Source organism: Ceratotherium simum, chromosome X (genome assembly GCF_057802395.1).
Source record: "Ceratotherium simum simum isolate JZ-2026a chromosome X, ASM5780239v1, whole genome shotgun sequence".
NCBI lineage: Eukaryota > Metazoa > Chordata > Mammalia > Perissodactyla > Rhinocerotidae > Ceratotherium > Ceratotherium simum.
This window is the reverse complement of record NC_141940.1, coordinates 13,571,023-13,586,346: the sequence shown is the minus strand read 5'-3', so window position 1 is coordinate 13,586,346 and position 15,324 is coordinate 13,571,023. Positions and strand designations below refer to the sequence as shown.

General features: G+C 43.0%; 1 protein-coding gene across 9 annotated transcripts in view; it reads right to left on the bottom strand.

The window, feature by feature from the left end:
* Positions 1–14,736, bottom strand: part of MCF2 (MCF.2 cell line derived transforming sequence) — a 108,571-nt gene extending 93,835 nt beyond the window's left edge. For 6 of the 9 annotated variants that reach the window (XM_087426653.1, XM_087426652.1, XM_087426657.1 and 3 more), the window contains exon 1: positions 13,947–14,270. In XM_087426653.1, the coding sequence (XP_087282779.1) occupies positions 13,947–14,208 (262 nt within the window). In that variant the 5' untranslated portion in view covers positions 14,209–14,270. Of the gene's footprint in view, positions 1–13,946; positions 14,271–14,442; positions 14,536–14,717 lie in introns of those variants that run through there. The other 3 variants (XM_087426655.1, XM_087426656.1, XM_087426654.1) reach the window with 3 other exon arrangements.
* Positions 14,737–15,324: the final 588 nt, after the last annotated feature.

The following is a 15,324-nucleotide window of genomic DNA, read 5'->3' as shown; positions in this document are numbered from 1 at the left end:
AAAATGGAGCTTTTTCTTTTTTTTCACCAGTGCTAAAGCTCTTCTGTGACTTGATTATGTGTCTTTTAAAATTTACAATCCATAAAAATTGACAAAATCGTTGCTAAATGCAGAACTATGGTAAAAAGACTTTTAAAACTGTATCAGCATCATCTTGAAAACTATACATTACCTGTTGTGAAAATAAATGTCTTTGAGAATTAGCTTCCTTGGGTACTTCTGAAAGCACAGTTAAAAACTCTTTATCACACAATTTTGAATGTTCCAGATTATTCCTTAACAGTAGAAATTTGGGAAAAAGGCATGTAAACCAAAGGGGCATCACTTTATTCATCCAAATCATCCTCATCCAGTACCCAAAGTGCAAATGAGCAGGCACATGTTTGAACATGAGCTTACAGACAAAATGATAGTCCCCAATCAGCAGAGCCACAGCCATCACTAGATAATTCTAAACATATTAGCTTGGCAATAGGTAAATATTAGCATTTAGCCTCTTTTTTCTTTTCTTTTTTTTTTCTGAGGAAGATTCGCCCTGAGCTAACATCTGTTGCCAATCTTTCTCTATTTTGTATGTGGGCCACCACCACAGCATGGCCACCGATGAGTGGCGTAGGTCTGGGTCGAACTTAACCACTAGGCCACCAGGGCTGGCCCGAACGTTAGCCTCTTTTTAATTTTTATTATAATATCTGGGCTTTCAAGAGCAGCTATTTAAAGCATAAGCTATAAAAGTATACAAGATGACCCACTAACGTCACAACTCATAACATCCACGTAGACATATGACTAAATGCCAGATCTCCTATTCCGTGGCTATTCATCTCTTCTTGGGTTCAGAAAATCTAATTTTGAAATACACAGCATCTGCAACAGTAAATACGATTAAAATAACTTACTTTAGCTTATAAGGCATGCAGAAGAACACACGACATCTGTTAATGGTCCTTGGAATGTGTTAACTAAGGAGGCAAAACTGACCCTCCTTTGTAAACTGACAAGTGCGAAATAGCAAATAAAAACAGGGCTGCTGCTTTTGCTCTTTGATTAATAACATGATCCGGCTTGCAATTGCAAACTCAAAGATGTCCCTCAAATACACATATTACTTTTAAGTATCATCAAAGAGTCCAAGAATACCTAATCACAGCATTTCAGTTTAAATAGAGGAAATATATTTAAAATAACTCCCTACGGTTTTTCTTGTCATCAGACTGTATATTGAACAGCTAACGCTTCAACTTAACTGACAGTGGCACAAGAGTGCACATGAAGGCTTGATGAACAGAGAGCCTACAGTATCCCTGAATGTGAGGAACACTCCTGGATGACAGCAGAAGCTGATGCTGACCCAGCCAAAGTATATATGAAAGGGCAGCTCAACCACTACCAGACCCTCTGGCCACAAAGTTATTCAAAATTAATACTCCTGTAGCATCTACAGCTTTCTATTTTGCCTAGAAGCTTTACAAACAGAGTCATTAGCAACTCATTAAAAATGAAGTCAGTATATAGTTGCATGTAATATATATGAAATATGTATATAATACATACACATACACATATAAAGTATATATGTAACTTGATTTTAAAACTTGATTTCCAGTGAAGAGAATGTTGTTTTTATGGAACTGTTTGGGGGGAGGGGTGGGAAGTGATAACTAGATTTTTTAAAGTTCAAACTTCAACCTCTTATACTTGAGTAAGAGATCATTTGAATATCAATAAATTAAAGTAATAATGGTGACACTAAAATTATATTTTAAAGTCTTTGGCTCTTTTCATCCATAAATATATTTCAGACATTGACCCATTTCTTAAATAATGTATATATTAGAATCTCATTGTAATATTAACTAATTTCCTGAGTATCTGGACGTGGTCTCAATATGAAATGGTCCAGTCTCTATCAAGGAAATACGAAAGGAAAGATTAAATAAAATTTTATCTACTTATTCAGATATAAGCAGTGTGAACGACTGGAAAGAATGCATCATTCTCAAATACACCAGCTCTTCCATGGGTTTATTTAAACTATAAGCCCACTAAGACAAAACTGGGCAAATGTTTTCTTTGTGCTGAAAAAATGCAGTAGCCTCTTTGTGAGGAAAATTTTTAAATAACATAGCTAAATGATTTTCTATTGTATATTTTATGTTTCCTGTACTCTTCTGTGTCTCAAAAATTTCATAATGAAGACATTTTTAAATAAACACATTCTAATGCAAGCCATACATCAACACATGGGGTATGATCCCAGTTTGGTAAAATACCTAGATGTACGTGGATTCTTTATTGTCATTCTCACCAGTTAAAAATAAGCTCCCCGAAGGCAGGGATTTTGATCTCTTTTGTTCACTGAAATATCTCAACAGTGTCTAGCACATAGGAGGGGATCAATAAACGTTTGTTGAATTGAATTGATACATCTATATCCAGAGAAAAGTTCCTATGGCCACAAACCGAACTGTAAGCAGTGTTTTCCTCCAGAGAGTAGGACTGGGCTAGGCAGAGGGGTTACCTTTACGTATTGGTTTACGCACACGTGTATTGTTTAGATGGTTTACAAAGATCATACATAAATAATTTAATTTAAAAATATAAGAAAATGGGAAAATAAAAAATACTTCCTAACCAAAAGCAAACACACACACACACACAGAAAAAAGTACCTAAGGCACTAGGCAAGCAGGATATAAATAAAGAAGAAGAGAAACCAAGAAGAAAGGGATGAAAAAGAGAGGGCCAAAACGTACATGACAGAAATGAGGTGCAGCAGGCGGGAAGTGACAGGCTGAAGACCTCCACCCAAGAGCTTGGTGTCCCAGGCTACTGGGCCGCCCTGTGTCTCTTGTAGGTGTTTAATCAAAAGCATGGCTATGGAAAACTTTTCCTTTCTCTCCCCTTCAGATTAAAAACCACCCAATGGAGACAGCAAGTTTTCCCTGTATAGCAGCAGGAGCTGCCACTGTCATGGGAACCTGCCTAACTATGATGGCCTAGTGAACTCATTACTCAGAAACTCAATACATGCAGGTAAATCTTGAGAGAGACTGAATCATTCCATAAAGAGAACTACGTATGTGGTGATTGACTGTTGTAAAAATATGGATAAGTAAATGTTTTTTTTTTCCTGCTGAAAGCATCAGCAAATCCACAGCAGAGCTGGCCTAAGCTTATCTGTGTAGCCACTGTAATCTATTTTCCTAAAAGACATCTCCTGCCACAGGGAGGTGGATTACACACTTGATTGACAAATGGTCTTGTCCAGCCTGGAAAGGTCTTGGCAGATTCCTGGTCAATGTGGCATCAAAACACGTGCTTCTCATTTGCCCTGTGTTATCCCGCCTAGTCCCACAGAGACTTGCATACCAACTGCTGAATCACAAACACCAAGGCAACTGAGTTAGTGATTACATTTTGTTGTTGTTTTTGTCTTCATTTGTGCTTTTGTTTTTCCCTGGGAGAAACTATTGTGGATGTTAACTTTTTTGCCTTTTAAGCTTTTAGCAGGGTCTCTAGAATAATTCTCATGATAGAAATGAATTAATATATTGTAATCCTTCTAAACTCATAAAAAACTACAGATGAATAACCTATTCAATATGAGCATTGATGGGCCAGAATGCATTCTAGTAAATAATTCCCAAAAACCTAAATGTGAATACCTCATATTTGGGGAAACCTCAATTTGTACAACTATAAAAATGAAGTTCAAACATTCCCTAAACTGATCTACAGATTCAATTTAATCCTTAACAAAATCCCAGCTAGTTTTTTATGCAGAAAATGACAAGTTAATCCTAAAATTAATATGGAAATGCAAGGGTCTCAGAATAGCCAAAACAATCTTGGAAAAGAAGAACAAAATTGGAAAATTCATACTTCCTCATTTCAAAATTTAGTACAAAGCTACAGTAATCAAGATAGTGTGATACAGGTATGATGAGAGACTTATAGATAGATCAGTGGAATGGAATTGAGAGTCCAGAAATACACCCTTACATCTGTGGTCAATTGATTTTAAACCAGGATGCCAAGACACTTCAGTGGGCAAAGGATATTCTTGTCAACAATTGGTGCTAGGAACACTTACATATTTGCACATGCAAAAGAATGAAGTTAGACCCCTAACTCACAACATACACAAAAATCAACTCAAAATGAATCAAAGACCTAAATGTAAGAGCTAAATCTATAAAACTCAGATGTAAACAGGTGTAATTCTTTGTGACCTTGGATTAGGCAATCTTTTCTTATATATAACACTAAAAGCATAGGAGATAGAAAAAAACAGGCCAACAAGATGAAAAGATGCTCAAGATCACTAATCATCAGGGAAATGTAAATGAAAACCACAATGAGATATCACCACACATCTGTCAGAATGGCTATTATCAAAAAGACAATAAATAACAAGAGTTGTCAAGGATGTGGAGAAGAGGGAACCCTTGTGCACTGTTGGTGGGAATGTAAATTGTTGCAGCCACTATGGAAAACAGTATCGAGGTTCCTCAAAAAATAAAAACTATCATATGATCCAACAATTCTACTTCTGGGTATTATCTGAAGAAAATGAAAACACTAACTTGAAAAGATATATGCACACTCCAATGCAGCATTATTTACAATAGCCAAGATATGGAAACAACCTAGATGTCCATCGATGGATGAATGGATAAAGAAGCTATGATATATATATATATATATATATATCACATATATATCACATGTATATATATATATACACACAATGGAATACTATTCAGCCATAGAAAAGAAAGAAGTCTTGTCATTTGCAACAACATGGATGGACCTTGAGGGAATTATGCTACGTGAAATAAGTTAGACAGAGAAAGACAAATATCATATGATCTCACTTATATGTGGAATCTAAAAAAGCTCAAAGAACAGACTGGTGGTTTCCTGGGGGGGGGGGGGGGGTCAGGAGGGAGAAACTTCCAATTATAAAATAAGTCATGGGATGTAAGGTACAGCATGGTGACTACAGTTAATAATACTGCATTGCATATTTGAAACTTGCTGAGAGTAAATCTTAAAATTTCTCTTCGCAAGGAAAAAAATGTTGTAACTATGTATGGTGACAGATGTTAACTAGATTTATTGTGGTGATTATTTTGCAATATATATACAAATATCAAATCATTATGTTGTACATCTGAAAATACTATGTTACATGTCAAATTATACCTCAATAAAAACAGAATTGAAAACAGAGACCAAAAAAAAAGAGAAAAAAATAGGTAAATTTGACCTCAAAGTTAAAAACATTTGTGCTTCGAATGAAACCATTAAAAAAATTAAAAGACAACCCGCAGATTGGGAGAAAATATTTGCAAATCAAATATCTGATAAGGATCTTGAATCCACACTATATCATGTACTCTTACAACTAAACAGTAAAAAGAAGAATAGCTCGATTTAAAGACGGGCAAAGAATCTGCATAGACATTTCTCCAAAGAAGACATACAAATGGCCAATAAGCACATGAAAAGGTGCTCAACACCACTAGTCATTCGGGAAACCGCAAATCAAAACCACAATGAGGAACCACTTCACACCCACTAGGATGGCTGGAATCAAAAAAACAGAGATTTACAAGTCCTGGGAAGGATGTGGAGAAACTGGAACCCTCATACAATGATGGTGGGAATGTAAAATGGTACAGCTGCTTTGGAAAATAGTCTGGGAGTTCCTCAAAAGCTTATGACCTAACAATTCCACTCCTAGATATATACTCAAAAGAAATGAAAACATATGTCCACACAAAAACTTGCGTAAGAATTCTCATAGCAACATTATTCATAAAAACCAAAAGGCAGAAACAACTCAAATGTCCATCAACTGAAGAATGGATAATTAAAATGTCGTATGTATCTATACAATGCAGTAATATTCAGCCATATAAAAGAATGCAGTACTGATACCTGCTACAATATGGATGAACTTGAAAAACATTATGCCAATTGAAAGAAGCCAGTCACAACAGATCACATGTTATATGAATCTATTTATCTGAAAAGTCCAGAATAGGCACATCTATAGAGATAGAAAGTATATTATTACCTGCCAGGGGCTGGTGGGAAGGGCTGGTTGGGAGGAAATGGGGAGTGACAGCTAGTAGGAACGGGGGGTTCTTTTGGGGGTGATGGGAATGTTCTAAACTTGTGGTAATGATTGCACAACTCTGTGATGATATTAAAAACCATTGAAATGTACACTTTAAATGGGTTAATTGTATAGTATGTGAATTATATCTCAACAAAGCTGTTTAACAAATGTTGGAGAGGATGTGGAGAAAAGGGAACCCTCATATACTGCTGGTGGGAATGCAAACTGGTGCAGCCACTATGGAAAACAGTATGGCGATTTCTCAAAAAGTTAAAAATAGAAATACCATAGGACCCAGCTATCCCACTACCGGGTATGTGTCCAAAGAACTTGAAATCGACAATTCAAAGAGACTTATGCACCCTTATGTTCATTGCAGCATTATTCACAACAGCCAAGATGTGGAAGCAACCCAAGTGCCCATCAACTGATGAATGGATAAAGAAGATGTGGTATATATATACATACAATGGAATAGTACTCAGCCATAAAGAGACAAAATCGTCCCATTTGCAACAACATGGATGGACCTTGAGGGTATGATGTTAAGCGAAATAAGCCTGAGAGAGAAAGACAAACACCTCATGATTTCTCTCATATATGGAAGATAAACAAACACATGGATAAAGAGAACAGATTAATGGCTACCAGAGAGGAAGGGGTTGGGGGGTGGGTGAAAGGGGTAAAGGGGCACATATATATGGTGACGGATAAAAATTAGACTACTGGTGGTGAGCACGATGCAGTCTATACAGAAACTGATAAATAAGAACGTACACCTGAAATTTCACAATGTTATAGACCATTATGACCTCAATAAAATAACTGAAAAATAAATAAATAAAGCTGTTTAAAAAAACTAGAATGGGATCCTGTTTCTCCCATTTGCCCTCTTGTTAACAAAACTCTTTTCTGCTCCTCCTTGCTAGGAATGGCTCTCCTTTCCTTTTCAGGTTAATGCAAAAAATTATCTGAAAACAGAGCAGACAAATCCCCATAAAGTTGCTGGCTTATAATTTTCCAGAGACAGGATACATATCTGTAAATTATAATTTCGGCTCAAAAGTCTGCTTTCCCAGCATCTGCAGGGTTAACAGCCAACTTAAATTCTTCATGGCAGAAGTGACAATATCATTAATAAATATTTAAAAGAAAGTCAGAGAGAAGATCATCTACCTTTTAAGAGTAAATTTCATTATATTAAAATGTCACTATATTTACTAACTCAATTATTTCATAAGCCTCAAGCTTTATTGTGAGTGTAAAATGGTCCTTCTTTCCAGTTTTCTATTAGCCTTTGGTTTTTCCATTAAAATATGATTTTTTTTAAGAAAAATATACCATGTGTTGAAAATGATACGAGGTAACTGAATAAAGGGCTTCTCAATTGGAAAGCAATAGTGGCTGCTTACAATTCCTACTGAGGAAAGAATAAGATGGAAAGGGATCATCTGCAGCATGATTTTAAACTATAAATGACTAACCTACAGGTTTCTTGTATCCATAAAGATGGATCAGTTACCACAGTTGTAGTTTCTCTCTTTGGAGAGTTTCAAACATAGACCTCTTCTTCACCCCCGGGCAGAGATTACCTTGGTTCCAAACTGTGAGCAAAGAACATGAGTCAAAGTGACCGGTGAGCAAATCTGACAGCATAAACATTTGAACAACAAACCAGAGAAATGATGTGTCTTTTTGAGCATTGCTTCGCTTCTATTTGGTGCTTTCCTTCCTCCCCAAATAAGCGTTGCTTTGGGGAAGAGCCATAGGTCATCGACAAGTCTTCGCTGGTGGCACACCAACATGTGTCTCTTCTGGCTGATCTCTATCTATACTCTCTCATCCAGGCTTTACATACCACCTATAAGGCCGATGACTCCCAAATTTATATCCGCAGCCGAGATCCCTTCCTTGAACACCATATTCCTATATCCAGTTGCCTACTTGACATCTCCACATGGATATCTAATAGGCACCTCAAAGTTAACAGGTCCCAGGGCCAGCACGATGGCACAGTGGTTAAGCTTGCACACTCCTCTTTGGCAGCCCAGGGCTTTGCAGGTTCAGATACGGGGCGCAGACCTATGTACCCCTTACCAAGCCATGCTGTGGCAGGCGTCCCACATATAAAGTAGAGGAAGCTTGGCATGGATGTTAGCCCAGGGCCAATCTTCCTTAGCAAAAAGAGGATTGGCAACAGATGTTAGCTCATGGCTAATCTTCCCCAGCAAAAAAAAAAAAAAAAAAAAAGTTAAGTCCCAAACTGAACTTTTTTTTTTTTTTTTATAATTTTATTTATTTATTTTTTCCCCCAAAGCCCCGGTAGATAGTTGTATGTCATAGCTGCACGTCCTTCTAGTTGCTGTATGTGGGACACGGCCTCAGCATGGCCGGAGAAGCTGTGCGTCGGTGCGCGCCTGGGATCCGAACCTGGGCCGCCAGCAGCGGAGCACGCGCACCTAACCGCTAAGCCACGGGGCCGGCCCCCAAACTGAACTTCTGATCCTCATGATTTCCCCCACAAGCCTGTTCCTCCTGCAGGCATCTCCATCTCCACTGATAATTCCTGCCATCCACTTGCACAGGCCAAAATTCTTAAGAGTCATCCCTGACTCTTCTCTTTCTCTCATACCCCATATACAAACCATTAGCAAATCCTTTTGGGTCTACCTTCAAAATTCATCCAGAATCTGACCACTGCTCACCACCTCCATTATTACCTCTCCGGTTCAAGCCACGATCATCAATCCTAATAGCATTCTAATTGGTCTCCCTGCTTCTACCTCTGTCCTACCTGTAGCCTATTCTCCAAATAGCATCCAGAGGGATGCTGCTAAAACATAAGATGCTGTTAAAAAGTAAGTCCCTCCTTTGCTCAAAACCTTCTGCTAGCTCCTCATCTGACTCAGGGTAAAAGTTAAAGTCTTTACCAAGCTCTATATGATCCAGACCCGTTACCTCTCTGGTTTCGTCACACACACACCATACACACAAATACGAATGCAGACACAAAGCTTCAGCCACACTGGTCCCCTTCCTGTCCCTTGAACTTGTCAGTACTCTCTCATCTTAGGGCCTTTACATCGACTGTCCCCTCTGCCTGGAATACTCTCCCTCTGATACCCCTGATGATTTCCTCACCTCCTTTAGGTCTTTGCTCAATGTCACCTTCCTAGCGCTGAAAGTAACAAGAAGTCAGTCAGATCCTGACATTTGTCATACATATACAATGAAGGGAGGGCTTGGGTGAAAAATAAATGGGAGGAAGTGCTATGACACTGGCCTCTTGCCAGGAGCTAACTGCCTCCAGGACAAGACCTTGGCAGCAATAGAAAGGGAAACCCACTTTGTCAGCGCTCAGATGGGAGGCATCTCCCCTTATGGGTTGACCTCTGCATCTGCCCTTGGGCAGGTGAGGTGCAGGTTTTTTACTGAGCCTTCAGAGGTTGCTTGCTTGAGAAGATACTGTACAGGGACATTTACTTCCAATACTTGGGAGCACCTTCTAAGACTGAAGTCCCTCCTAGTGCCAAGCACTTACAAGCATGCCCAAGAAATGCAACGAATAAAACGTGTCTTGATTTTCTGATAGATTTTGAACACACTTACTTGTTTGTTTGTTTTACAAGAAAGTAAAATATTACAAGTTCACATATTGTAATACCTCCATTTACAAGAGAACACAGGTTTTACTGATGAGTTATTTAACAGCATCAACCCTCCAGAACACAACTAAGAACTAGAAAAAAAAGGGAAAAAAAGCTTTTATGCCATCAGAATAGACATCACCGAGTCCATGTACTAAAGTTCACCTACATTATTAGAATTAGACTCCCCAGAGCCCTACTCATAGTCTATTTACTCATAGTTTACAGACAATTCTGACAAGTTTGGTTATCTCGTTTCCTAGCTGACAACAACACATCAGAAAGAGCAATGGAGGAGAGGACACTTCGAGGACTAGGCAGTAAGTGCTTGTTGGTAGAAACAGTTAAAATAACAGCAGCAAGAGATGACAGCTAACAGAGAGGGGATCCATGGAAAGATTAGAAAAACAGGCATTACAAATTAAGAGGCAGAACAATCTGTGCCCAATTTCACGTAGGGACAAACAGCCCTCCACAGTCAGGAGCCCTTGAGGCAACACTATATACAGCACATTAAAATAACTAATGCTATTATAAGGATAATCTTGAGCCATCAAGAAAGGATGCAATTTCTTACAATTATTTCCAGGTTCAGAAATCAGGAAAGTAAATAATCTTTTTGAAAAGCTTTCCATCCAAAATGGTTAGAGATTTGGAGGGGGGAAATCAAGCACTAAAAGTGCTGAACCTCAGTTACCCAGAAAAATCAGTTACGTGGAACAACTTGGAGTACGGTGTTGCCCGGTAAATGACCCATCATCATTGGAACACATGTTTATACCAGACTGCAATGTACACTGAGTAACTAACTTTGTTTGTGATTTACACATCTTCTTGAGCTAAACTCTGACAAAATAAAATTTGCAGTAAACAGGCTTTCACAACTACTTGTTTGAGTTATCTGAGGTTACCTTAGATCAGTGTAGTTTGCATTCTTTTGTCCTGCAAGGAATGCAAAACATTTCTTTCTTTTTTCCTTCTTTTTTTCCCCATCATCAGGTACGGAAAGTGTGAAGGGAGAAAAATAACCTTTATTTACGGGCAAGTTCAGAAGATAATTTTATAATAAATGTGGCTAATTACATGTTAGACGGGCAAGTTCAGAAGATAATTTTATAATAAATGTGGCTAATTACATGTTAGACTTTCTGAGTTATCAAGATAACCCATATAAGTAGATGTAATGAAATAACTTCAGTGCTAAGAGTTGTTTAATGGACATCACAGATGAGAGTAAGAAATAAGATTTGCTTCTTCCCAGCTCCAGGCCTACTGGTCAACTCTCCCGGACTGTTCCACAGAAACCACATACCCAAAATTGAACCCCAAATTTGCTCTTCCTCTGCGTGGGGAGAGATGTCATTAACACATCTCTCCCCACCCAGTCACACTTACTAGAAACCTGGAATTAACCTAGTCTCCTTCCCTGTCGCTCAAACCTCACAACTAGTCACCAAGTCAAATCAATTCTACCCTCTCAGTTCTTCTCTCCGTTCCCCGAACTGACTCAATCCGTACCTTCATCCACTCTTGCCCAGCTTTCTACAACTGCTTTCTAACTGGCCGCCCACTTCCAGTCTTCTTCCTCTCTGCTGCATACTCCACACACTGTCTCCCCCACTCAACCGCCAGAGTAACATCTGTAAAATCAAGAAGTCCCACCATGCACGGCCTCTGTGGACCACTGTGCACATTGTGCGCTGTACAACCCTGGCAGGGGCATCATTCGCGGAACCATCTGTGTGAATGGAGCCCCTCAGCGTTTTGTAGGGCACAACCTATACGACCATATGCAGCAGCCTTGGTCCATCCCCCTACTTACAACACTCCAATGGCTCCCCATTGCCCTACAAATAAAGTAAAGCCCTTTAATATGCCTCACAAGGCTCTGCCTGATCCAGCCCCTGCCTACTTCTCCAAATTTATCTCTCTCCTGTACTTTCCACACTTTACACTCCAATCATTTTACAAAAACCAACAATTCCTCAAACCTACTATGCTGTCCCCTTTCTGCTTGTTTTTGCACATCTTACTTCCTTTGCCTAGAAATACCCGTCTCCCTACCTATCCCTATCACACTTCATCCCCATCCCCAGTCCACCTGGAAATTTGTAGGCATCCCTGAAGAGTCACTTCACGCATCACCCTCTCCCTGCAGTCTTCCCTAAGTAGAGTCAATCATTCCCTCTGTGGTGCATCACAGCAGATCCTGCACGAGCATGTGTATTAGCTTCTCACACTGTAGCATGTTCCTGGTAGTGAGCAGGCTATAAATGGTCATTACTAAAATGGTCTTCCAGAAAGTTGTGTACCACAATGAAAGGCTTTGTAAACAAATGTTTTAAATATATGAATATTTGTAAAATATATGAAATCCTTTTCACACGTAAAATTAACATACTACAGTGTGTGTTCTAACAGCATAGGTACAGACCACTTCCAGGACACTCTGGCGGTCCATAGGAAGGTAGACGTTACTGATGAAAATGCCGAAAGGCAGAAAAGTACTGCAAAGCCCGTGGAAAACACAGCACAGCAACCGGTGTCATTTAGGTACTGTGGTGCGTCATAATGCCGAGGCGACTCGGGCCTGACAGCATGTGGTAGCCTTCAAAGGTACAGAAAGATGAAACATCACACGACTATAGAAATCAGAGAAATCACCGGCTGTAGAAATGTCGACATATTTCACAGCATAGCTAACTTAATTTTTGTGCTAAAGCATCCATTTCTCCTATGGAGATTTTTTAAACTCTCCGGAAGATGCAGGGGGTAAATGAGCACAAGACACCAAGTATTTTCCACTTGCCACTGAGCTGTACAGGTTTCGAGGAGATTCTTTTGTAGCGTCCAAAAACCATTTCAATCACTGAAGACCTGAAGGAGTTGGTGCTCCATCACCACACTGCCCTTAATGATTTATTACATTCGGAAAATACTGACCACCTCAAAAACAAAGCAGGCAAGACCAACGAGCTCTACGTGATGAAAATACACGGACGGCAGCCTTGACTTACTCACTCTGATCTAACTAAAGGGGTTTGCATGGCCTCCTTCCGATTTGTGGATAGCCCTGAATGAGGGGTATTTGGAACGTGTGTTGTGGCTACCTGATTTGCGGAAAAGTGTCACCAAGTCTACTTTTTGGATGCCAAATTCCCATTACAAGGCTTAACACCTGCTAAACCAAAACTACAATGGGAGCCGAGGAACACATGTCCATCAATCGCAGTGCCTGTCTGAACAGTCCTGGCTGAACTTAAGGTCCCGGGGTTGCACTCTGTTCTCAGGGTTGCTCCTGCACCCCAGTCTGCACAGTCCCCCAGGAACCTATCTCCTCGCAGCCCCAGAGCCTGCTGCACCTTTCCAGCTGTACCAACCCCAAAGCTTGGCATCTCCGGCTGGGTAAACGTGTGTGCATCATGGCCGGCAAGTGACCAAGCCCATGTTACACCACTCACACTCCTTACCCAAACCGCGGCAGAAGTAAAGGTTTTGAGAGTTTGTTGGCTTTGTTTGTTTGTTTGTCCCGTCAGTCAAACAAAAACTTCAGCTTTGTAGTGAGGACTCCAGGAGGCTGGAAGCTTGTGGACCAAGCTGGAAAGATGCACTCGTCTGGCGGCGGCACTGTTTCTCCACAAGTCCTCCTGCAACTGCGGTGCCGCCGGCCTCAGAATCCGAGCGCCTTGTGGTACTTGGTTTCCCCCACACGTGTTATTCTAAAGCCCCCTCGTTTTTCCAGCTCAGGGAATATTACAAGGGAAGGCTGTACCCTCGGGGAGGCTGGCTTCTGGTCTGCGGGATGCGGAGTTGGAAGAAATCGTCTATCCCCACCTCTCCGATGACACAGAGAAGCGGGTGAGGAGTGGATCGGGGACCTGAACCACCAACGGTGGAGACATCCTCACACGGCCTCCCGGACTTTCTCACGGTCCGCCTGCCGCGTCCGAACGGAGCCGAGGGGCGCACGCCTGCAGCGCGGCAGCCGCCCAGAGGAACAACGGCCCGGAGCGCCACTGCAGTGTGGAAGGGGGCGCGTGTGCGGGGTGTGAGGGAGGACAAAGTGTGCCCGCCGGCCCGGGCGGCCGGGGAGGGAGCGGGTGAGAGGAGAGAGCGAACCAGGCGGGAGCCGGAGGCCGCCGGGCGGCGTGCGCGAGGGACCTTACCTGCGACGAAGACCGCTTGCAGGAGGCAGAGGTAGCTCTTGCCGTACTTCTCGGAAATCCTCACGCGCTGCAGGGCCATGGCCATGTCCACCTGCAGAGGGATAGCATGGGCGATCGGCACGAACGAGCAGCCGTCCCGGTCCTGGGGCAGGCCCGGGGTTCTGCCGCACAGCACGGGGGTCTGCGGCACCGCGGCCTGGGGCACGTGCCGGGCCGCCAGCGTGGGCGAGCCCAGGTGGGGCCGGGAGGCTGCCGCCGCCATCCTCACGCGCGAGCCGGGGCTGGGACCACCACCCTGGCCGGCCGCCGCCGGACTCCGCCCCGCGCCCGCCCCTACGCGTCCAGGCACCGCCGGAGGGGTGCTGCCGCCGGCCCCGCTCGGCCCAGCCGCGCCGCCGCCCCGGCCGTCCCGCCCGCCCGCCCGCCCGAGCCCGCTGCGGGGAACGGGGGCGGCGGGGGCCAGAGAGCGCGGCGCGCCCGGAGCCCGGGAACTTGCTCGGAGTTTGGGGCTCCGGTGGACTGCTTCTGGCCACAGCCGCCGCGAGGACAACTCCTCCAGGGTGCGCACACACGCCCCCGCTTAGCTTCCTGGAGGATGGGAGGAGGCGGGGGATGTGGAGGAGGGACTCAAGTAGCCCAAAGGGAGAACCCCTGCAGGGACGCCCATTGTCAGGAGAGGGAAGGCCGGGCTAGGCGAGCACACGTGGTGGGAGGAGACGGCCCGGCCTCGCACTCCCATGGCAACTCTTGCAAGTCTTGGCGGTTCCTTACCATCCCGGACCGCAATGGCCAAGGCAAAGATTCGCCGCGCGGGGGAGTTGCTCAGTGGGGGCACATGCAGGTGGCCCTGCCGGGACTGCTGTCCTTGCCGGCGCCAAGAGGAGACTAGCCCTGGAGAGGCTGAAAGGGTCTGTGCTGAAGCCACAATATGCCCTCCCCACCCCCAACCCAAGCACACATGCACACACACACACACACACACACACACACACACACGCACACACACACACACACACTTTCTCTCTCCCTCTCTGCTCTCTGTCTCCCTCCCTCTCTCTCTCTCTGCTCTCTGTCTCCCTCCCTCTCTCTCTCTCCCTCACTCCCTCCCCCCTCTCTCTCTCCCTCTCCGATCTCTCCCTCTCCAATCTCTTGCGGATGCTAAGCCCCCTGCCCTCCAGATCTCTGATTCTCAAACGCTGGGGTCCTAGGAAGCAGCCTGTATAGACACCTGGGCTGCCATCCCTCTGGGGCTTGGGAAACTCGACACATCTTAGAGAAGGCACAAGAATATAGAGGGCGCAGGAAAACAGAAAGGCAAGAGGAGGCGACCCTTTAAAGACGCCAAGTGGGAAAGGAAAGGGGCTGGAGCTCTTTTCCC